We start from the raw sequence: 24,754 nt of genomic DNA, 5'->3' as shown, positions 1-24,754 counted from the left end.
AGGCAGATTAAGTGTTAACAGTCATGCTTTCAATAACACCAACTGTGTGTGTGTGTGTGTGTGTGTGTGTGTGTGTGTGTGTGTGTGTGTGTGTGTGTGTGTGTGTGTGTGTGTGAAATGTTAAAAGCCAGAACACAATAAAAGTATCTTAACAGTCATGCTTTCAATAAACAAAATTGAAAGCATGAGCGTGTGCGCGCGTGCGTGTGCGCGCACACACGCACGCGCACACGCATGTGTGTGGTCGCGGCCATATATGTTTGTGCACTTTAGTTGGGAAGCCTGGCTCGTGGCTTGCATTCGTGGCTCCCTCTAGTGTTGGTTTTACAGAATTGCCTGAGTGGGTGGTAAAAACGAGCGCGCCTTCTCCAATTTCCCTGGTTCTCCAATTTCCCTGTAACATATATACACATATATATGTATATATACTATATATATGTATGTCAGCCATTTTTTATAATAAAAAACAAATCTGTAATATATTATCAAACATCTAACAACAATATGATCTATAGTGTTAACAGAGTGACAATGACATATCACATGAGTCATTGTGAAACAATTATGATTCATGGTCACACACTATATCAGTAATATAATTAAATTGATTATATCTTATTGTATTTATTTCATTTCATTTGAATGCAGGGTCATTAAAATGAGTCCATATACAAACATAGGTGTTGAATTAACTGTGGAAAAAGTCACTGGTTTACGATTGGAGTCATTGAACTAACAGCTATTTCACAAAACTTGAAGAACAAGGCACTGGATTAATAAAGCTGGACTGTTAGCCTGGTCCGGACCAGGTTAACTTCACAACTAAATTTCCATGGTAACTAAGGTAGGATTGCTTCAAATTTCTTTCGTCATGGATAAAGTTATCCAGGTTGAACTGGCTAAACTAATCTGGCAAGATTATTCACATTTCATGAAACCGATTCATGGATAATCCTGGATACATTAAGCCAGGATAGCTGTTAAATCCAGGCTTAACCCCTAATTCTGCTTTCGTGAAATAGGCCCCAGGTGCACGTAGTAATGGACATGGCTGTAGCACTGCTACAAATTATTCATTTACTTTATTATATGTCAAAGCATTATGGTTTAAAGAGATTAATTTATAATGCCATCCTTTGTGTGTAAAGCCCAGTGTTGGGCAAGTTACTTTTAAAAAGTAACTAGTTATAGTTACTAGTTACTGCTCCAAAAACATAACTAGTTGCTTTACTAGTTATTACATTATGAAAGTGACTAGTAACTACTATATTATATATATATAAAAATAATAATACAATAAAATAGAAATATATATATATTATTGCCAACTTATTTTGATAGGCTATACATAACAACCTTTATTTTTTTTACTTTCAAATCAGGATGTAATGATCATTAGACTCAGAGAAATAACCCACTTATCTCCCAGACTCCCTTGCAGTTAGAGTTATAAGTTTGAATGAATTTGATGTTATTTGCATATAGATGTAAGTGGACTTAACTGCCAGAGATTTTTCATTGAAAAAAAAAAAGTACTCAGGAGCCGAGATACAGAATTTTTAAGTTTTAAGTTAACAAGGAAGTGGATGGGAGTCTAGTATGGAGTTACATTTGTGTCTTTATTAACCAAACAAAAGAAAAACATTTGAGAGAGAAAAAATATAAACAGAGCAAAGAATAGTTTTCAATGAAAATAAATTAAAACAGCAAGCAAAAAATAATAATTTGTAAGCAAAGGAAATTATATAAACAGAACAAATTTCTTTTTTTAATTAAAACAAATTAAAAACGCAATCAAAAAAATATATTTACAAGCAAAAAAATATAAGATTTGAAATAAAATACAAAATAATTGAGAACAAAACTTTAAAAATTCAAGAGTAAAAAAAATAAGGAAAACGGTTTAAACTACATAAAACAAAATACTTAATAAAATGTTTGGGTAATAAAATGTGTTGTGCTAAATAAAATGTTTTTAATGTTTTTTTTCCTCATTTGCGAATGAAAGTAGTTTTTTCTGATTGCAAAATGCCTTCTCTCTCAAAACCTATGTCTTTGGTCTCGATTTTTTTTTTCTCTCTCTTGGATTTGTTTGTGTGAGGGGTTAAAGTTCAGAAGGCGGGTCCTACGCTGATAGATGTAAGACACCTCTCCATTGGTCACTTGGAGTCTGAGTGACAGCTCCCCCTTCCTTATGTAGCTTGTTGAATGCAGGGATGGAGGTGTGTTACGGCCAGCATGTTTTTTTGATTGATTGAATTATTAGCAGTTTGCCAAAAAAAAAAAACGTGAAAGTATAATGCAAGGTCAGCTAAGAGTATTTAAAACCCAAGAAAGATGACTTGTTTCCATTGGGGTCCTTTGTACTCAATTCATAGAGACATTTAATGACAGACAGATATACACTACTATGCAAAACATCATAAAAACAAAAACAAAAAAAATATGTACTGTAAACAGTTTGAGTAAACAGATTGATGGAATACTTTATTAACAGTAGGATACAGAGGTACAATTGTACAATGATTGTTATAAGGATAACACAAAAAGGCTTGTTTCCATTGTGGTCCTCTGGGACTGAGGTCAGAGCTCCAACCCAGCTCTGGGCGCTACACTATTCGTTACAATATTGAGCATTTTAGGCTATTAGCAATTCAGATGATTCCCTAATGTTAGGTTTCTGTTCTACTTACAGTTTGTGATCTGTATTTAAAATTGTTATATTGTTGTTACTGTTATAGTAGGCCAGTGGTTCCCAAACTTGGGATCGGGACCCTCAGAGGGGGTCCCCAGATTAGCTTAATGGGCAACATTGTTTTCTCTCTCAACAGTAAACAAACCAACCTATACAGTTTAAGTGTATACAGGGTAACACATTTCTAAAGTGACAATTTAATGACTTTTAAGACCTTTTTAAGGCATTGTGCGCTTGTAGTTCGGCTATTTTCACAATATTTATCTGTGGAACCGAGTCAAACTAAATCTAATGCCTGGGTCAGGGTGGGTGGTCCCCAGTTCAAGTATGATTATTTTGGGGGGTCCCCAGTTCAAATATGATTATTTTAGGGATTCACAGCCTGAAACATTTGGGAACCCTTTGAAATTATAAAATAAAGCTACATTATTTTATGTTATATTCGTTATTCTAATTAAGGCAAGGCTGAAGTGACTGGCCTATTGGCCAGGCCCATTCCAGATAGACTGCTTTGGAAACATTTCGTCTGATAGTGCATCGCTTCAGGCTGTGAATCCCTAAAATAATCATATTTGAACTGGGGACCCCCCAAAATAATCATACTTGAACTGGGGACCACCCACCCTGACAAGCACTTGAAATTGTAGGCATTAGATTTAGTTTGACTCGGTTCCACAGATAAATATTGTGAAAATAGCCGAACTACAAGAGCACAATGCCTTAAAAAGGTCTTAAAAGTCATTAAATTGTCACTTTAGAAATGTGTTACCCTGTATACATTTATACTGTATAGGTTTGTTTGTTTACTGTTGAGAGAGAAAACAATGTTGCCCAATAAGCTAATCTGGGGACCCCCTCTGAGGGTCCCGATCCCAAGTTTGGGAACCACTGGCCTACTATAACAGTAACAACAATACAACAATTTTAAATACAGATCACAAACTGTAAGTAGAACAGAAACCTAACATTAGGGAATCATCTGAATTTCTAATAGCCTAAAATGCTCAATATTGTAACGAATAGTGTAGCGTCCAGAGCTGGAATGGAGCTCTGACCTCAGTCCCAGAGGACCACAATGGAAACAAGCCTTTTTGTGTTATCCTTATAACAATCATTGTACAATTGTACCTCTGTATCCTACGGTTAATAAAGTATTCCATCAATCTGTTTACTCAAACTGTTTACTGTACATATTTGTTTTGTTTTTGTTTTTTATGATGTTTTGCATAGTAGTGTATATCTGTCTGTCATTAAATGTCTCTATGAATTGAGTACAAAGGACCCCAATGGAAACAAGTCATCTTTCTTGGGTTTTAAATACTCTTAGCTGACCTTGCATTATACTTTCATGTTTTTTTGTTTTTTTTGCAAACTGCTAATAATAATAATAATCAAAAAACCATGCTGGCCGTAACACACCTCCATCCCTGCATTCAACAAGCTACATAAGGAAGGGGGAGCTGTCACTCAGACTCCAAGTGACCAATGGAGAGGTGTCTTACATCTATCAGCGTAGGACCCGTCTTCTGAACTTTAACCCCTCACACAAACAAATCCAAGAGAGAGAGAAAAAAAATTGAGACCAAAGACATAGGTTTTGAGAGAGAAGGCATTTTGCAATCAGAAAAAACAACTTTCATTCGCAAATGAGGAAAAAAAACATTAAAAACATTTTATTTAGCACAACACATTTTATTACCCAAACATTTTACTAAGTATTTTGTTTTATGTAGTTTAAACCGTTTTTCCTTATTTTTTTACTCTTGAATTTTAAAAGTTTTGTTCTCAATTATTTTTTATTTTCTTTCAAATCTTATATTTCTTTGCTTGCAAATATATTTTTTTGATTGCGTTTTTAATTTGTTTTAATTTAAAATATTTTTTGTTCTGTTTATATAATTTCCTTTGCTTACAAATTATTATTTTTTGCTTGCTGTTTTAATTCATTTTCTTTCAAAACTATTCTTTGCTCTGTTTATATTTTTTCTCTCTCAAATGTTTTTCTTTTGTTTGGTTAATAAAGACACAAATGTAACTCCATAGTCTAGATCTTCGAAAAATCATATCTCCTTGGTCTTAGGGTCAAATCGAAGAAAAAAAAATGTATATATATATTTTTTTTTGTTGAAAAAAATTAAATTACGTTTTTTACGCCCTAGGCAGGGTTGGTAATCGGAAAAAAATACGTTTTTTACGTCCTAGGCAGGGAATGAGTTAATGCAACGGACTAAACTTTTATTTTATTTTACGAAAAAACCTCTCTAACAATTATGCCAGTGTGCCAGTGATCAGCTCCCCTGTGCCAATGTTGGCACCCATGCCTAAGGTTGCCTACCCCTGTATTATACACATGGGAAGCATGTCCTCAACAACATACCTGGCAATCAATCTGTTTAGTTGACTCTGACTGATGTGACTGCACACATTAAAAAAATCGTTTCATGGCTGTATATATATTGTAGCTCCATTTGGGACGGAGGGGTCTTTGACGTTTTATAGCCCCATCTACTTTTGTTTGTGCTTCAAGAGATTAGCATTGCTGTTATTCGACAGCAATGCTTTCTGTCCTGCACACAGTTTACATTTGACCGCAATATTTTTTCGTGTCCTTTATCTCCACAAATTCAAAATAATGGTTATATCTCTAAGCTGTAAAGCTGCTGCTGTCGCTGATACTCGCATTTGCCATTGTATGTGTGTGTGTGTGTGTGCGTGTGTGTGGTGGTGGTGGTGGGTGTGTTGCCGTGTATGTGTGTGCGTTAGCAAGTGTTTGTGTGTCTGTGATTTTCCCCATAAGGCAAGACCCGTCCAACTCTGTCTCTGATTGGCTTACCCTGAAATTTTACCCTGCGTTAACCAATCAATACTCCTCTCTAGGCACCCGTGCCTAAGGTTGCCTACCCCTGTATTATACACACACACACACACGCACACACACACACACACACACACACACACACACACACACACACACACACACACACACACACACACACACACACACCGTTTTAGTGTTGCTCTGTGGCACAGTGAGAGAGAAGACCATTTTAGCAATTGTCATTATGAAATGTAATGGAACAATTAAATGTATTTTTGCACTGTAGTAGCCCTGCTGATTTTCACTAGTGTTGTGAATAATGTGCTGACCTAATCAACACATATTCCCATCGACCCCAAATACGTTTCAAAACCATAAACACTATCCTAAACCCCGCTGCCTCCGTTGCCACTACTCCCGCTCCCGATTTTGACACATGTGAGAATTTTCAAAATGTTTTCACTGACAAAATGAATAATATCAGAGCACTCATCTTACCTCCTGCTTCATATCACTCTGTAGTCCATTTTTCATTAAGCCATTTTCAGGACTTCCTACCTGTGTCTTCCTCCTACCTGCCTGAGGTGGTCTCCCACTTAAAACCCACCTCCTGCCCCTCTGACAGCATTCCCTCTCGCCTCTTCAAGGAGGTTTTCATCACCATCTGCCCCCTCATTCTGGCCATCATCACCAGCAGTCTGGAAACGGGAATTGTCCCTTCCAGTTTTAAGCATGCCACCATTCAGCCATTACTAAAAAAATCTGGCCTTGACCCCAATGATCACAACAATTACAGACCCATCTCTAAGCTGCCATTCCTCTCTAAAATGTTAGAAAAAGTTGTGTTCTCACAGGTCTCATCGTGCCTAAATTCCTTCAATATCCTGGACAAATTCCAATCTGGCTTCAGAACCCGGCATAGCACAGAATCTGCACTGCTAAAAGTTTACAACGACATTGTTTTAACTGTTGACAACAGATCCTGATCCATTTTAATCCTCCTTGACCTTAGTGCAGCTTTTGACACGATTGATCACACCACTCTTTTAAAATGTTTGGAGAATTAGGTTGGTTTTAAGGGTACAGTTTTAAATTGGTTCGCCTCTTATGTACAGGACAGGACTTTTAACGTACAGATTGGAAATTGCCCCTCATCCTCAGCCCCCATTACATGCGGCATCCCTCAAGGATCAATCTTAGGGCCTCTACTGTTCTCTCTCTACTTGCCATTTGCAGAAGTATGCAGATGATTCTGCTATTGTGGCACGTGTCAGTGGAGGCCAAGAGATGGAGTACAGAGGACTGGTTAACAGCTTTGTTCAGTGGTGTAAATAGAACCGCCTGTTACTCAACATTGCCAAAACAAAGGAGATCGTGGTGGATTTTAGGAGGAAGGGGGCTCCCCCACTGTCTCCTGTTTCCATTGAGGGAGAGGATGTGGAGGTGGTCCAGAGCTACAAATATCTGGGCGTGCTATTGGACAACAAACTGGACTGGAGACGCAGATGTCTTCTACAAGAAGGGCCAGAGCCGGCTTTATTTCCTGAGGAGGCTCAGCTCCTTTGGTGTGTGTAGGACTCTGTTGAACATGTTCTACCAATCAGTGGTGGCCAGTGCAGTGCTGTATGCGGTGGTATGTTGGGGGGGTAATATCAAGGAAGGCGACAGCAGGAGGCTGAATAGGCTTATCAAGAAAGCTGGATCTGTCCTTGGTACCACCTTGAATACTGTGGAGGAGGTGGCCAATAGCAGGATGAAGACTAAACTCCTGGCCATCATGGACAATCCCTCCCACCCCCTACATGACACTGTGAAAGGGCAGAAAAGCTCCTTTAGCAACAGACTGAAACACCTAAGTTGCAAGAAGGAGCGCTATAGGAGATCTTTTCTGCCTACTGCAATAAGACTGTACAACTCCACATCTGGTTGGCTTGATCAGGCTGATCAGGTTGTTTAGATGAGGGATGTGGGATGCAAGCCATCGGACTCTTTAGTAGTGTTTGGTCTGTCAATTGTCATTTTTTTATATTGTAGGTTGACTATGCTTAGATGCCTATTTTAGATGTTTTCTATTACTATAATGTGTTTTTATTGATGTCTCTATGAGAGTTGCTGTAACACCTTAATTTCCCCTCAGGGATGAATAAAGTACCTACCTACCTACCTACCTCTACATGCTCCCCATTGGCACCATCTTCCAAAAGTACAATATCTCATACCATTGTTATGCTGGTGAAACACAATTTTATGAACCAGCCACACCCGAAAATACCAGCTCACTAACCAATCTTTTTAACTGCCTGGAAGAAATCAAAAGCTGGATGGCTGCTAACTACCTCCAACTAAACGATAGCAAGACTGAGGTAATCATCTTTGGTCCTCCAACCTCAATCGCTCCTCTCTCCCAAGCACTTAGCCCCCTTCAGGCAAATTCAAAAGGCGCAATATAAAACGTGTGTCTTCTTTGACTCAGCCCTTAATTTTATTAAGCAAGTTAGTAGTGTTGTAAAGGGCAGTTTTTATCAGCTTAGAACCATAGCCAAGCTAAAAACCCATTCTAACTCATACTGACCTAGTCACAGTAACCCATGCTTTTATCACCTCTCGTTTGGGCTATTCCCTATATCTGGGGTTACCCCAGTCCACCATCTCCCGGTTACAGTTGGTTCTAAATTCAGCTGCTAGACTCATTACTTGAACAAAGAAACGAGAACATATCTCCCCTGTGCTGGCTCAACTGCACTGGTTACCAGTAAAATATAGAATTAATTTTAAAGCATTGCTCTTTGTTTTTAAAGCTCTCAATGGCCTAGCCCCTCCATACATTTCTGATCCTGCCACTAGGAAACTCCTCTCAGTTCCCTCAACAAACCTCATTACCAAAGGTGACCGGGCTTTCTACGTGGCCGCACCTACACTCCGGAATAATCTACCTTTTCACATCAAGATAAGCCCCACCATTGAGATTTTTAAATTCAAACTGAAGACCCATCTTTTTACTCTTGTGTTTAACATAGTTTGAGGTCATTGTCTGTTGATTGTTTTTTACTGCTTTGTTTTTTATTTTTGTTCTGTTATTGTTGCCACTGCTTTTATACAGTTGGTGCCTAGTGAGTTTGTCGTTTCTCATGTGACTCTCACTTGTCTCATTTGCGCCATGCAGCCAACCCACCTCACGCAGTAAATATAGTTCCAAATACTACCACGAGGTGGCGCTTTGGAGTCTTTGTTTCAGACAGACAGACAGACAGACAGACAGACAGACAGACAGACAGATAGACGTCTTATATTATTATTATTATTAATAATAACTTATTGCTTAATAACTAGCAATACTTAAGTGTGCTTAGAGCGTTTAAATTTTGATTTGGTTTTCTGTTCAGCGTCAGGCAGTCAGGAACGCGTCTCTGTCATTTTAGAAATGTTCAGACACACATTGGTTTCTGTCTGTCTGTCTCAAAAGTCCGTGGCCGTAATACACGCGGAGAGAGAGAGAGACAGACAGACAGACGTCTTATATATATATATTTTTTTCTCGCATCAATTGCTGTGTAGTACGTATCCTACTTCTTTCCTCTGTAAATGAAACAGCCCAGTTAGGGTAGTGGTTAAAGCTGATGTCCAGTGATTTTACGGCCCGCGTTCTAATCCCACGCTATGAGCATGCTCGAAACTCGAACCGTGATCAGTGATTTTAAACGTGTACTACGTAGCCAACTGATATTTGAACTGAATTAAAAATGTCCTGTCCTTTATCAATAAAATGTTTTTATTACCTTCATATTTTTTTGTTATCTGCAATAAACATCCGAATCTCGGCGCAGTGCAGCAAAAAAACCACTGAATTGACATATGGAAATGTACGGATTGTAATGTGTAACTTTATTTAATATCAAAATAATATAGGCTACTGATATAATATCTTATATAATTATAATTATTAATAATTAATACAATTTTTTATTTTATTTATTATTACTGTGTTCGTGTAAATCGTGTAGTGTGTGCATGTTTAAGATAATCTGATAAGCGAATCTTAAAAGTTTACCTTGTAGTGTGTGATGATACCTGATTTCAAAATCGTTTAAGACTGAAAAAGTCTTGTAGTGTAAGGCCAGTAACGCACCCAAATGATACAATACAGCTGTGTTGCAGAGTGTAGAAGAGGCAAACAGGGTTGCCAGATTTTGCGAGAGAAATAAGCAATCAGGTCTATGAAAACAAGCCCAAGCAATCAACACGCTCAAAAGACGTGACTATTATAGGCCAGTAAGGCCACTTGAGCACTTTAAACCTATATGCTTAATAAACCTATATGCTCTCAACAAATAAAAAGCAGCCCGCAATTACCAATATATATTTACAAGCAACTTTATAGAAAAACAGGTCGCTTATAATAAGGATACATGGCAACTTTACACACACATCTACTACTACGCACAAAGGACGCAAATGATCCCTTCCCTACCCCCAAACTTTGGGGGTAGGGAAGCTGAGGAACTTGAGTTCCTCAGCTTATTTGGAATAGTGTAGGCTACAGTATATCATTAACATAACCGGTTTGGCAAGAGACTGGACTAACCTTGCTAAGCTTGTAGATCTGCTATTTTCACAATATTTATCAAGTCAAACACAATGGGGGTCCCCAATATGGTTATTTTGGGGGGTCATGGCCTGAAAAGATTGAGAACCCCTACTTTAATGCAGTGAACATGAACGTATCGTTAACCGTGGTGAAGTGTTGGATAATATTCACCCGCAGCTGGGTTTAACGAAAATGCGACGTTTATTAAACGTGCTGTCACAGATGATCCGATCATCTTAAAAAAAAATTAAGCATATGTAAAGTAAAGTGACCTTGTCTTTGTACAGAGAGAGAGAGCGCATCTGGGTAAAGTGACCTTGTCTTTGTACAGAGAGAGAGAGATGTTTATGTCCGAGATTCCGATGTTTATTGCAGATAACGAAAAAATATGAAAGTAAAACATTTTTTTTTGATTAAGGACAGGACCTTTTTAATTCAGTTCAAACAACAGTAGGCTACGTAGTACACGTTTAAAATCACTGATCACGGTTCGAGTATGTATTTTTCATTATATTTAGTTCATTATTAAACCAGTGTTCAGTCAGTCTCGAAGAACGAGAGAGAGAGAACGAGAGAGAGAGAGAGAGAGACCGCTTCCAGTAGACCATTGGTTCTCAAAGTGGGGTCCGGGGACCCCCAGGGGTCCTTGAGGGAGTTCCAGGGGGTCCCCAGCTAAATGATAGATAGTTAGGAACCAAATGGACCCGTATGGGTCTGTAACTCTGAGAGTGTACAACATTTGTACACTCTCAGAGTTACATTAACATTGATTTTACGATATAAATTCAAAAATGGTAATAGCCGCGCTGAAATTGCATCTCAGCAAGAAGAACAGACAGTGTGTGTGTCTAATAGTGGAGGTGCAGGGGGGGGGGGGTGAAGAGTGGGGGGATGTGTGAGAAGAAAGTAGGCCTAGTTCCCTCTACACCGACTCTCCGAAAATAGCCGATCGCAACGCCTCGCAGCGCAAGACCTTGTGAGCTTGTAGATCTGCAATTTTCGGCTAATGTGTTATTATTAATGTAAAAAATGTACCATGTTCAGCTTCAACAATTATTTCATGGCAAGGCATTGTGAGCTTGTAGATCGGCTATTTTCAAATGGCTGAGAAAATAAATAAATACATTTATAGAGCTTGTAGCACTGCTATGTTTGGTACGACCATGGACTGAAGTCCGGGCATTTACTTGTAATCCAGTATTTCTACCTTGTAGTTTTGATACTTTTACTTAAGTCATTTGAGTAGCCTACTTTTTCCACCACTGCTTTGATGAAGCTCTTCCTCTGCTTTTTTTGGGGAGAAGGGCTGCCCAGCTCTTGGCAGGGGGGGATGTAACACTGTAGAGTCTAAGACTGTAGGCTACAGTGGCTGTATAATTAACACAACCGGTTTAGCGATGAATAGACTGGACAGGGAGCACAGCAGTTGAAGAGGTTTTTGGTTTGCAGTTTACTTAAGTAAAAGTATCAATACTGCAATGTAGAAGTAGCCTACTCTGTTACGAGTAAAGTATATATAGTATATTATATCAATTGTATTGACATGTGCTGTAACCACTGAACTAAGGAGGACTACGCCATAAATACAGATTTGAAGACATACACAAATAAAATATAAAAGCCATTGAATTAAATATATATAGATATAGTGCCACTGAACCACCACCACATAAATAAACAAACACAATATTTGTCAATTCAAATGAAATATTGGCATGAGAAAAAATACGTTTAGAGAGAGAGAGCGGCCCATTTTCCCGTCTCGTTTTATCAATTAAGACGTTGAAATTAAACAAATGTTTAGCTCAGCATCATGCTATCTAACTTTATTTGCTTAATAGTTTGCTTAATATAAATGTCACATCTTGTATTGTAAGCAACAGACAGGATCTTTCTCTGTCTTTCTAGGTAAAACAGTGTCTAAAAACCCCAAAACAAACAATTTTGCAATTCAAATGAGCTATTGGCATGAGAAAACATACGTTTACATTTTCCAAAGCAAGTGTCAAAACATAATACAAAAGTGTAAAGTAAAGTATGTACAGTTTGGAGAGGATAGTAACTAGTAACTAAAATATTCTTGCTGTCTGCTGTGGGTGGGATAAGGCAGTAGACCGCTGCTGCCCCTAGTGGCACAGAGTGGAAATAACACATGCCCTGCGTGACACGCATGAGATGCTAAAAGAAAAACGTCAAAGTCATTAGGCACCAACTGTATGCCTTTACTTTGCTTTGTAAATAGACTAATGTCTATTTGTTCTTGCTATTTGTTTGGAAAGCACTTTGGGTCAGCTGCTGTTGTTTTTAAATGTGCTATATAAATACATTTGACTTGACTTGACTCTACCACTTTCACTTTTTAATTTTAGTGTGAGAGCACATCGCCTGTAAATTGGATGACAGATATAGGGGGGAATCACTTCAGTTTAGTTCATGTTTCCCTTATATTGATTGTTTGTAGGGGGTCGGGGGTGTATATATCAAATATCTATACAACTGCCCACAAAAAGTTTGGAAAGTTAGTCACCTTTATAACGAGCTATAACTTGAGTTGCGCTCCACCTCAGTAATCCATCTCCCAGGGGTTTAGTAGTGTACATTGTGAAATAGGGATAGATTCCTGCGCTCTGGCTGATGCCGACAATAAGCCTCTCCAACCTACAGTATGTGTTACTTGTTAAAGCCATGCAGTCATTTCAGTGTGGCTAAAACATGGGGCACCAAAATAGTCATCACCGACTGAATGCATTCATGAATATTAATTGTATTATAGTAATTTAAGTCTATCGTGTAGTCATAATAAATTACTTTCATCTCCACAGAGAGAAGACACCTGGACTGAAGACACTCAGTCAAACCAGAAGTGGACACAGTAAGACAGACTTGTTAATGTTAAAACCTGAAATGCATAATGCAAAAGCCTTAAACTAAAACATTGTTCTCTTTCTAATATTCACTTTGATGTCTCGCTATGGGAGAGCGACCTCTGGCGTGATCACAGAAGTATTACTTATACACTTCCAGACAATTTTATTGGCTGGATCTGATCGTCACCTGACCAGAAGGTCCCGCCCATCTGCCTATATATACCCGTCAGAGATGTCAGACACTCATTTCAGTTTTTCTTCTCGTGATCAGAGGAAGCAAACTACACTCTCTCAGTCCATAACATTGATAGGCTAAGAAAGTTTCACAAGGACGGGATTGCATCTCGGGACCGTGAAACGCTAACGACCAAAGGTGTTCGGACATAATTAAAACACACTGTAAATAGTACCTACTTTACACAGTGTTACGAGATAGAAACTTTGCACGTTTCTCTCATATTAGCTTTGCATGCTACTAATTAGCATTGCATGCTACCAACTAGCTTAGCATGCTACCCTTAGCAACAGGCTAACATCGCCTGCTTTGACTAGCTTAGCACGCTACTATTAGCAAACATGCTAGCATCGCCTACTTCACATTGTTTTTTCTCCGGGATTGCAACACTTCGCAATTGTTCTCCCATATGCAACTTCCCTGTCTTTACGGACCTTGCCATAACAAGCTTCGCACACACGTTATGAACAATGGCCGCTGCAGCTCCACGACGAAGGACAAGGTCCAACAAGGCCCTCGTCCCTCAAAAGGAGTGTGAGGTCTCCCAGAATAAAATGTCAGGGAACGACGGACACAGCTCATGTATCCCGTGCCTGGGATCAATCCATGCCAGTCACCCTTGCCAGCCAGACCTGGCCCCCGGGCAGCTACAGGGGTGATTACAGGGGGTGACAACAAAAAGAGGAGAGGGACATAGCTGGAACTATGTCCGGGGGAGACGGTGGACACCGCCTCCCCTCTCTCTTGTGTTCCTTAAGTTCTGGAGGCCGGGTGGAGCGTAGTGGACTCTGGGCTCACGCTCCACCGCCCGATAATAATAATAATAATAATAATAATAATAGCTTCAATTTATATAGCGCCTTTCATAAACCCAAGGACGCTTTACATCAGAACAATGAACAACTAACAGACAAATGAACAAACATACAACAAACAACTATATGCCATAAGCCTGAGAGAATAGGTGTCTTTTCAAGGCAGCTTTAAAAGAGTCCAGTGTTGGAGCATGGCAAATCCCTATCGGGATGGAGTTCCACAGGGTAGGGGCTGCCACACTGAAGGCTCTGTCCCCGAAAGTTTGCATGTTTGTGTTGGGGACAGAGAGGAGGTCCAAGTCTGTGGACCGCAGGGTCCGTGACCGGCTCGGTTTATGGAGAAGGCTTGAGAGGTACTGTGGAGCAAGGGAATTTTGACATTTGTAGGTAAGAAGGAGGAGTTTGTAATGGATGCGGAATTGAACAGGAAGCCAGTGCAGTTGTTTACGGGTAGGGGTGATGTGCTGCCAAGACTTGGTGCGGGTGAGAACTCCAGGAATTTGTTTGGGAGCCCAAGCAGGACTCCATTGCAGTAGTCCAGACGGGAGGTTACAAATGCATGAATGAGGGTCTCAGGCCACAGAATCGGAGAGTGAGGGACGGAGCCTAGAGATGTTCTTAAGGTGGAAGAAGGCCGATTTGGTTATGGATTTGATGTGTGACAGGTAGGAGAGGGTTGAGTCCAGAATAATGCCAAGGTTGCGGACTTCCAGAGATGGAGATAAGGAGCTGCCATCGACATGGAGTAGAACATCTCCAATTTTCTTGAACAGGGCCTTGGGAGCCACAGCCATGAGCTCTGTTTTTGAACTGTTTAGTTTGAGAAGGTTAGTGGTCATCCAGGCTTTTATTTCAGTGATGCAGTTGACTAGGGACTGGGGGGGAAGCTGACTGGAAGGTTTGGTGCTCAGATACAGTTGAGTATCGTCAGCATAGCAGTGGAAGCTTAGTCCATGGTGGCGAATAATCTGACCCAGGGGGAGCATGTATATGGTGAACAGTAGTGGACCAAGTACGGAACCTTGCGGCACGCCGTGTTTGACTGGGGCTGGGTGTGATCTGGAAGCGTTGACAGTGACAAACTGTTGTCTGTTGGAGAGGTATGACTGGAACCAGGCGAGGGCTGTGTCCGTGAGGCCAAGATAGGTGGAGAGGCGGTCCAGGAGGATGGTGTGGGAGACTGTGTCGAAAGCTGCGGAGAGGTACAGAAGAACAACAATGCTGATGTGGCCTACATCAGCAGCCATAAGAAGGTCATTGGTGATCTTTAGTAGGGCGGTCTCCGTGCTGTGGTGTGTTCTGTAGGCAGATTGGAGTGGCTCATAAAGCTCATAGTTGGACATGTGTTGTTGAATTTGGGCGGCAACTACTCTTTCCAAGATTTTGCTGAGGAAAGGAAGGTTGGAGATAGGCCGGTAGTTGCTCAGCTCCTCAGGGTCCAAACCAGGCTTCTTGAGAATCGGAGTGATTGAGGCAATTTTGAGGCTGCAGGGTACTGTGCCAGCTTGCAGTGAGGAGTTGATGATGTCCATGATGAAAGGGCAGAGGGTGGGTAGGCACGTCTTCACTAGTGCTGTGGGCATGGGGTCCAGAGAACAGGTGGATGAGTTAGCTTTGATGACCAACTCAGTGACCATCAGAGCATCCACAGCAGTGAAGGAGGAAAGACGGCACGTTGGGAGGCAGGCAGCGACAGGAGCAGTGTCCTGAGGCCGAGGTGTGTGTGGAGTGGGGGAGGCAGGTGCCAGGAGCTGTTGGTGGATGGAGTCCACTTTAGCTTGGAAAAAGTCCAAGAACCTGATGCAAAGGTCAGGGGCACCTGAGGAGTTAGGGACACTGAGGGGGCGTAGTAGTCGATTAATGGTAGAGAACAGCAGCCTGGGGTTGTTCTGCTGAGAGCCAATAAGAGTGGAATAGTATTGGGTTTTGGTCCGGGAGAGAGCATCCTTGTAGGCATCTACATGGTCTTTGTAGATCAGACGATGGACAGTGAGGCCGGTTCGTTTGTAGAGCCTCTCCAGCCGCCGGCCAGTGGCCTTCAAGGTGCGGAGTTCCAGAGTGTACCAGGGGGCAGGACGGTTGAAGGAGACAGTCCGGGTTATCAGGGGGGCAAGGGAGTCGAGACATGTATGGATATGGCAGCATTGAAGTGGGTTACCAGGCCATCCACCGAGGTGTTGGGAGGAACCGTAGCCATACGAGTGGCTATCTGGGCAGATAGCGCTGGTGTGCTCACTCTCTTGATGTTTCTGAAGGTTATTGTGCGTCCAGGGTGCTGTTTGGGTACAGAGGCGGGTATTGTGAACAAGATGACACGATGGTCCGAGATGCCCAGTTCCAGGCACTCCAGGTTGGAGGGAGGTGTGCCAGTGGAACAGACCAGATCCAATGTGTGGCCTTTTTCATGGGTGGGGCCCTGTATATGCTGGGTGAAATTAAAACAGTCCAGCAGCGACAGAAACTCTGTCGCAAATATGTTGGTGCTGTTATCCACATGTATGTTCAGATCCCCTAGCAGATGTGTGGATGGAGACAAGGCGCAGACTGGAGTGAGTAGCTCAGATAGTTCAGACAAAGGTCTTAGGTTTTGTCTTAGGTGGACGGTAGATGAGGACAAACTGAATCTGGGAGAAACCCAGTAAGTGTGAATCCAACACACTCAAATGAGGTGACAGCAGGCATGCTGACCTCTTTAATTCGGATGTCTGCTCGGTGTATAACTGCCAGCCCACCACCACCACCACCACCCTTAGAACGAGGCTTCTGCAAATATACATAGCCTGGGGGTGTGGCTTTATTGAGTGCAACAAAGTCCTGTTCTTTCTGCCATGTTTCTGTAAGACAGAGAATGTGAATATTCCTGCCTGTGATGGTGTCATGGATTAGATCAGGTTTATTATTGATAGAGCGAGCATTCAGCAGCATGAACGTCGCAGCATTGTTAATTGCAGATGCAGGTTGAATGGGAGGAGTGACGCTGTCAACACAGACCAGTGGGCGGAGATTGCTCCTGCACACGTGGAGTCTGTTGTGATGACGTCGCGCGAGACCAGACATCCCAACAGACAGTACAGATGGAATGGGTGAATCCGAATAAATGTATGTACCGGGGGAGACGCAAGAGTCCAAAGGATTTAATCACTGCATGGGAGTTAGGAGTGGAATAGCAGGCAAGTTTGTGAAGTTCCAAGGAGGATTATTTTAATATCCTCATCCTCCACAATGAAAGGCAGCCACCGCCAGCTTTCACTATCGGTGGAAGGGAAAACATCCTGATAGTCTGAGATTCCCGTATATCAAGGCAGAAAAAAGGCCAGTGGAGCGTATCACCGTAGAAGATCCGCAGATTGTTTGAACGCCACGCGGATCACTTGTTGCCGACTCCAAGCAGGATTAGCCTGGCAGCTAGCCGCTGAACAGCTGATCGGTGGATACCAAAAAACAGCTACACAATGGAGCGGTGAGTACCAAACGAATCCGATCATTAAACTGTGCAAATAATCCAGATGTATTTGCTGTGAAAGGATCGTTGAAAAGATGCCGAAAAGACACTGAAAACACAGTCTTTAGCTCAGTTTGAAAAGGAGAAAGACTTTACACACTGTACAATTTGTAAAAAAAAAAAAGGTAAATGTAAAACTTTCAAAAATAACATTTAAAAACCGATGCACCTGATTTCTTCAGGGGCACGGCAAAACTAAATAAAAACGAAACAAAACCAGAACATAAGGAACATGACCCGCTACCTCGGGGGTCTCACAGACACCCCGAGGCAGCTGGACAGATACTTTCCAGGGAGAGAGGGCAATCAAGTCCTGTCTAGTCCTGTCACTATCTGCAAAGATGTCTGAATGGGTGAAGTGCGACGCACCTCAATGGGTACTACGCACCATATCCAAGGGGTACATACTACAGTTCACCTCGAGACCCTCACTTTCGTGAAAACAATCTATTCACAAGTAGGGGGACAGTCTACAGGAAGAAATTCTCTCCCTGTTAGAAAAACGAGCCATACAGAAGGTACCTAAGGACCAGACGAACTGCAGGTTTTATTCCCGCTATTTCTTTGTCAAACAGAGGGGGGCGCGTCCTATACTGGACCTGAGAGCCCTCAATCAATACCTAAAAGTATTCAAATACAGGATGTTGACAAATACCTGTCTCCTACGCATGATGCACCAGGGAGACTGGTTCACATCGATAGACATAGATTCACATAGTGGCTTATATATTGTACACAGTTGAAGCACAACAGCGCACTCAGAGGGTAGTGGCCCATCTAATGAAATGGGTTTCAGGATCAATTTCCAGAAGTGTCTTGATACCTGCACAGACAGCACATTTCATATGCATAGCTCCGAACTCAGTCTCGTTCACAGCCCACCTGTCACCAGAAAGGATTCAATTCTTTCTATCCTGCCTGCACAGTTTCGGAAGGACCAGAGGGTCACTTTCAAAACATGTATGAGGATGTCGGGTCTCATGGCCTCAGCCATATCGCTAATATGTCTAGGCAGACTACACATGAAGCCTTTCCAACGGTGAATGACACCACAGGGGGTTCCTAGTCGGTGTCATTACCGTCATATGCGGGCGACAGAGGAATGTATGACAGCACTGTGTCACTGGAGGAACCTACTGTTCACATATACATTATCTGGAGCTAATGGCAGTGTTTCTAGCACTGAAACATTTCCTCCCGTTCCTACAAGGGTGTCATGTACTGGTCAGAACAGACAACATGACAACACTGTGTTACATCAACAGACAAGGAGGTACACAGTCTTGTGTGCTACATGAGTTCGCACACAAGCTACTTGTGTGGGGCGACCCACACCTGTTATTGATCAGAGGCACCCATGTTCATACAATCCAGAACAGAGGGGCGGACCTGCTATCCAGAGGGATGTCACAACACCATGTAATAACAGCCCAGATTTGGGATCGCTTTGGTCAACCCCAGGTCGATCTGTGTGCCTCACAGGAAGACACAAAATGTCCGTTGTTCTTCTCAGTGAAGGGAACGGCACCTTTGGGTCTAGAAGCACTAGTGCACGAGTGCCCCAGAGATCTGCGGTATGCTTTCCCCCCACTATCCCTGATAGCTCCCACACTCCTGAGAGTGAGGACCCAGGGACTGACGGTAATACTGGTTGACACTGGGTATCGGCGCTTACACCTCTCCTATACGACCGCCCATGGCCGCTCCCGTTATGCAGGGAGATGCTAACGCAAGCAGGGGGCGAGGTATTCCATCCCCAGCTGGGGCATCTACCTCTATGGGCTTGGCCCGTGAGAGGCTGAAACTGAGCACTGAGGGATTACCTCAGAGCGTCATTTCTACTATTCAGAGCGCAAGGGCCCAGTCTACGAGGAGACTTTATGATGGGAAGTGGCGAGTATTTGAGGTATGGTGCGAGAAGTCTTACGCCATACCTTTCCAAGCCTCTGTGAAGGACATTCTGTCTTTTCTACAGGACATGATTGATAAAGGCAGGACCTTTTCCACAATAAAGGTTTATCTGGCGGCTATTTCGGTCTGCCATATAGGCTTTGTTGTTGTTCTTCTCAGTGAAGGGAACGGCACCTTTGGGTCTAGAAGCACTAGTGCACGAGTGCCCCAGAGATCTGCGGTATGCTTTCCCCCCACTATCCCTGATAGTTCCCACACTCCTGAGAGTGAGGACCCAGGGACTGACGGTAATACTGGTTGACACTGGGTATCGGCGCTTACACCTCTCCTATACGACCGCCTATGGCCGCTCCCGTTATGCAGGGAGATGCTAACGCGCGCAGGGGGCGAGGTATTCCATCCCCAGCTGGGGCATCTACCTCTCTTGGCTTGGCCCGTGAGAGGCTGAAACTGAGCACTGAGGGATTACCTCAGAGCGTCATTTCTACTATTCAGAGCGCAAGGGCCCAGTCTACGAGGAGAGTTTATGATGGGAAGTGGCGCGTATTTGAGGTATGGTGCGAGAAGTCTTACGCCATACCTTTCCAAGCCTCTGTGAAGGACATTCTGTCTTTTCTACAGGACATGATTGATAAAGGCAGGACCTTTTCCACACTAAAGGTTTATCTGGCGGCTATTTCGGCCTGCCATATAGGCTTTGGTGGCAAAACTGTGGGTTATTTGTATCCCATAGCGAGACATCTCGCTCATATTATCATAGAACCAGGGTTACAGTCATAAGCTATTGTTTTATCAGTGTTCATGTCCAGATTGAAAATAACCATCTTTCAAGTCTGAACAAAAAACAAATGACCTAATTGTATTCATTTTGGCTGTGTTTCGTCATGAATTGCAGATTTTCTAGAGGTTGTTTTATAATAATTTGCATACACAACTGTAAGGAAGTATACATCTGAATGTTTAAAATGCATGAACTCTTTTCTCATAGCAGATGTCAGTCTGCAGGAGGATTTAAAGGATTATAAGATCAGTTTGAACAGTCTTGATTGTGTGACATACGTCACTGAAGTGCCCTCCCTCACCAGCATCTACACAGAGCTCTACATCACAGAGGGAGAGAGTAAAGGGGTTAATAAGAAACATGAGATCTGGCAGCTTGAGACAGTTTCCAGGGAGAAGACCCTCCATGACAAACCAATCAAATGCTCTGACATCTTTAAACCCCTCCTCCTTGACAGAACAACTCCCATCGACTTGGCAGAAGGACTCCCAACGACTCCCATCAAAGGAGTTCTGACCAAGGGCATCGCTGGCATTGGAAAAACATTCTCTGTGCGGAAGTTCACTCTGGACTGGGCAAAGGGTTTGGAAAATCAAGATGTAAATCTCCTGATTCCCTTTTCATTCCGGGAGTTGAACTTGGTCGGAGATAAGAAGCACAGTCTTCTCACACTGATCCATGTTTTCCACCCAACATTAAAGAAGGTCACAGCAGAGAAGCTCGCTGTCTGGAAAGTTGGCTTTATCTTTGATGGTCTGGATGAAAGCAGGTTTCCATTGCACTTTGACAACAATGACATTGTTTCTGATGTCACAGTGATATCATCAGTGGACATGCTGTTGACAAACCTCATCAAGGGGAATCTGCTCCCCTCAGCTCTCCTCTGGATAACTACCAGACCTGCGGCAGCCAATCAGATCCCTCCTGAATGTGTTGGCTTGGCAACAGAAGTGCACGGGTTCACAGACCCCCAGAAGGAGGAGTTCTTCAGGAAGAGATTCAGTGATGAGAAGCTGGCCAGCACAATCATCTCACACTTGAAGACATCAAAGAGCCTCCACATCATGTGTCACATCCCAGTCTTCTGTTGTATCACTGCTACTGTTCTGGAGGACATGTTGAGGATAGACGAGACAGGACAGCTGCCCAAGAACCTGACTGGGATGTACAGCCACTTCCTGTTGGTTCTGACAAAGACGAAGAAGCAGAAGTATGATGAGACTCATGAGCTCATGGAGGCTGACAGGGAGGTTCTTCTGAAGCTGGGCAGGCTGGCGTTTGAACATCTGCAGAAAGGTAGCATCATGTTCTACCAAGAAGACCTGGAAAAGTGTGGTCTTGATGTGAAAGATGCCTCACTGTACTCAGGAGTGTGCACAGAGATCTTCAAAGGAGAGAGTGTGCGCTTCCAGAGAACAGTCTACAGCTTTGTTCATCTGAGCATCCAGGAGTTTCTGGCTGCCGTCTACCTGTTCCACTGTTTCACAGAGAAGAACATGACGGTACTGAAGACATTTCTGGGAGATGGAAACTTTGGCAGTGACATGTCGCTGGATGCATTCCTGAACAGAACCATGGAAAAAGCCCTGAAGAGTACAAATGGCCACCTGGACCTCTTTGTCCGCTTCCTTCATGGCCTCTCACGGGAGTCCAGCCAGAGTCTGTTAAGAGGACTGTGGGGTCAGAAAGAGAACAGTCCAAAGAGCATCCAGAGAGCCATCAACAACCTGAAGGAGATGACCACTGAAGATTACTCTCCTGAGAGAATTATCAACATCTTCCACTGTTTGATGGAGATGAATGACCACTCAGTACATCAGGAGATCCAACAGTACCTGAAGTCAGGGGAAAAATCAAAGACAATTCTGTCTGAGTCCCAGTGTTCAGCTCTGGCCTTCATGCTACAGATGTCAGAGGAGGTTCTGGATGAGTTGAACCTGGACACATATAACACATCCAACGCGGGGCGACAGAGACTGATCCCAGCTGTGAGGAACAGCAGAAAGGCTCGGTTAGTAGTCATGTGAATAGAAAACTTACTAGAACAGTCAATCTCTACCGTCACGCCTATAACACTATAATTCATTGGTTAATGTAAAAGCTCAAATAACAACTAGGTCTCAGAAACGGTCCAGGTTTCAAATAGTGTATTGTGTGTAGCTATGGGCAAATAGAGGCCAGTCCCCAGTGAAGAAGGTTAAAAACGAGACTGAGGCTAAAAGTTCTGCTAGATGGTGAGCCGGACATTTTTCTTTCTTTTTCTTTTTTAACTGACTGACAATGTCACCCTTACCCAGCACTCTTACTAGTAGTAAGGCGGGAATTTGATACCATAGTGCACTTGGTGATACAAGCGTGAAATTTGGCACAGATGTCCTTCATATGACCCTAATTGATAATCAACCTCTGGCCACGCAAAAATCCTAAGATTTCAAGATGGCCACCACCAGTTTTCAAAATGGCTGCAACTGGGCCAACATTTTGGACTATATCACTTTGCTGGGGCTGTAAATCTTTGATTTCCCCCTTATTTTAATATAGGAGAATATGTTCTGAAGGTATTTCTACCAAGTAAGATAGAAAAAATAATATTAGGTTCCATTATGGCGGCATATTTTCCAATATGGCTGCCGATAAATTGCATAAATGTACATTCACATGAGCTTGTAGCACATGTATTTGTATTAATTACCATACACAGATTTGGTAGCTTTGTAATGACCTAGGGCAACAGACTTTTCAATATATTCACCAATAAATACAAAAACTTATATATATATATAGGGATATTGTCTCAAACAGGTGCTGACCTTTTTCTCTTTCCGTGGAAGGACAAAACTGTATGGCATCTGCTGAACGCATGAAAGAAGCAAAGACCTGATGACTTTGATCCAATAGCTGATGCATTTTCATGAAGGGGGATCCATCTGAGGTCCTTCGACAGCTTTTTCAAGCCAAGTCTTTGTGTCTTGGTAGCTCAGTCGGTAGAGCTTTCACCTTCGGATCACATGGTCATGGGTTCGGTCAGGATCAGTGTATGAGTAGGTACGGTGAGTGTGGCGCTCCACCTCAGCAATACCAGGGGGTCTATAAGACCCCTGCGTTCTCAGCTGATACTGACAATAAGTCTCAGACTTACTTAATATGCTATGACAACAACGTCAGTATCTGAGCTGCGAATCATGATGTGTCAGATGCTATCCTCTGCAGCTCTGCCTCAGATACTGACATTATTGACATAACAGTTTCACTTGTTCAAAGACTTGGCTTGAATTAGCTGTGGATTGCCTTTGGAAGGAGGGAAGGATCTCAGATGGATCCCCATTCATGAAATTGCATCAGCTATTGAATCAAAGTCATCAGGTCTTTGCTTCTTTCATGCATTCAGGGGATGCCACACAGTTTCGTCCTTCCATGGAAAGGGAACAAGGTCAGCATGGCAGACAACTTCTCCAAATTAGGTTCAACACCTGTTGCAATAAATGATAAACATATGCAAGTCATTGAGGAGTTCATAGTACTCAAGTACGATATAACTTCATAGAAGTAGTTCCTACAAGGAAGTGAATGCAAGTGAAGTGCATTCCAAGTAGGACATATATGGGGCCAGTCACTCTTGTGCAGTCCTGTTGCCAAATTATGCCAGAAGCTGACACGATGTGGATGTAAAAAAGCATGTTCTGGACACTGCAAATGCTTCAAGTTTGGACTTATCTGCACACCCCTCTGTGGTTGCAGTTGCTAGTACACTGGCCTGTCACTTGCCCAGCCACCATTGTAAATGAGAATGTGTTTATAATGACTTATAACAAAACAAAAAGTAAGCACTAAGCTTTACCAAGCTAATAAATCACTTTCAAATGTTCCATAAATGGATTCTGTGTATGGTAATTAATACAAATACATGTACTACAAGCTCATGTGGATAAACCATAAGCAGATGCACATTTCTGCAATTTATCGGCAGCCATATTGGAAAACATGCCGCCATATTGGAACCTAATGTTATTTTTTATCATACTTGGTAGAAATACCTCCAGAACATATTCTCATATATTAAAATAAGCCCCAGCAAAGTGATATAGTCCAAAACATTGTCCCAGTTGCAGCCATTTTGAAAACTGGTGGTGGCCATCTTGAAATCTTAGGATTTTTGCGTGGCCAGAGGTTGATTATCAATTAGGGTCATATGAAGGACATCTGTGCCAAATTTCACGCTTGTATCACCAAGTGCACTATCGTGTATTGAAAACGGCATATTCCCGCCTTACTATAGTAGATAGATAGAACTTTATCTTACCCAGCACTCTTACTAGTAGATAGATAGACCTTTATCGTCAGAGGCAGCACAGCAGTTAAGGTGCAGATACAGTGTAAGAGAAGAACTGTAAGATACAGCAAGGGATCAATACAAAGACTAGGCGTCAGAAGGAAGAATAATGTCACAAAAAATACCATTACATTAATAGTGTACAACAGTATATACACTATACAATAAAAGCTGCACTATGCAGAACAAAACACACAATCACAGTGTCATTATGG

The 24,754-nt window shown here is 42.2% G+C and overlaps 1 protein-coding gene across 1 annotated transcript in view; it reads left to right on the top strand.

The window, feature by feature from the left end:
* Positions 1–24,754, top strand: part of LOC308089515 (protein NLRC3-like) — a 67,476-nt gene that overhangs the window by 20,271 nt on the left and 22,451 nt on the right. Inside the window, exons 9-10 of the mRNA XM_080434287.1 lie at positions 12,921–12,970; positions 20,417–22,220. Coding sequence (XP_080290413.1) covers positions 12,921–12,970; positions 20,417–22,220 — 1,854 coding nt within the window. The remainder of the gene's footprint in view (positions 1–12,920; positions 12,971–20,416; positions 22,221–24,754) is intronic.

The sequence above is a fragment of the Gymnoscopelus braueri genome, assembly GCF_963280865.1.
Source record: "Gymnoscopelus braueri genome assembly, chromosome: 7".
Classification (NCBI taxonomy): domain Eukaryota; kingdom Metazoa; phylum Chordata; class Actinopteri; order Myctophiformes; family Myctophidae; genus Gymnoscopelus; species Gymnoscopelus braueri.
This window is presented reverse-complemented; position numbering and strand designations above follow the sequence as displayed.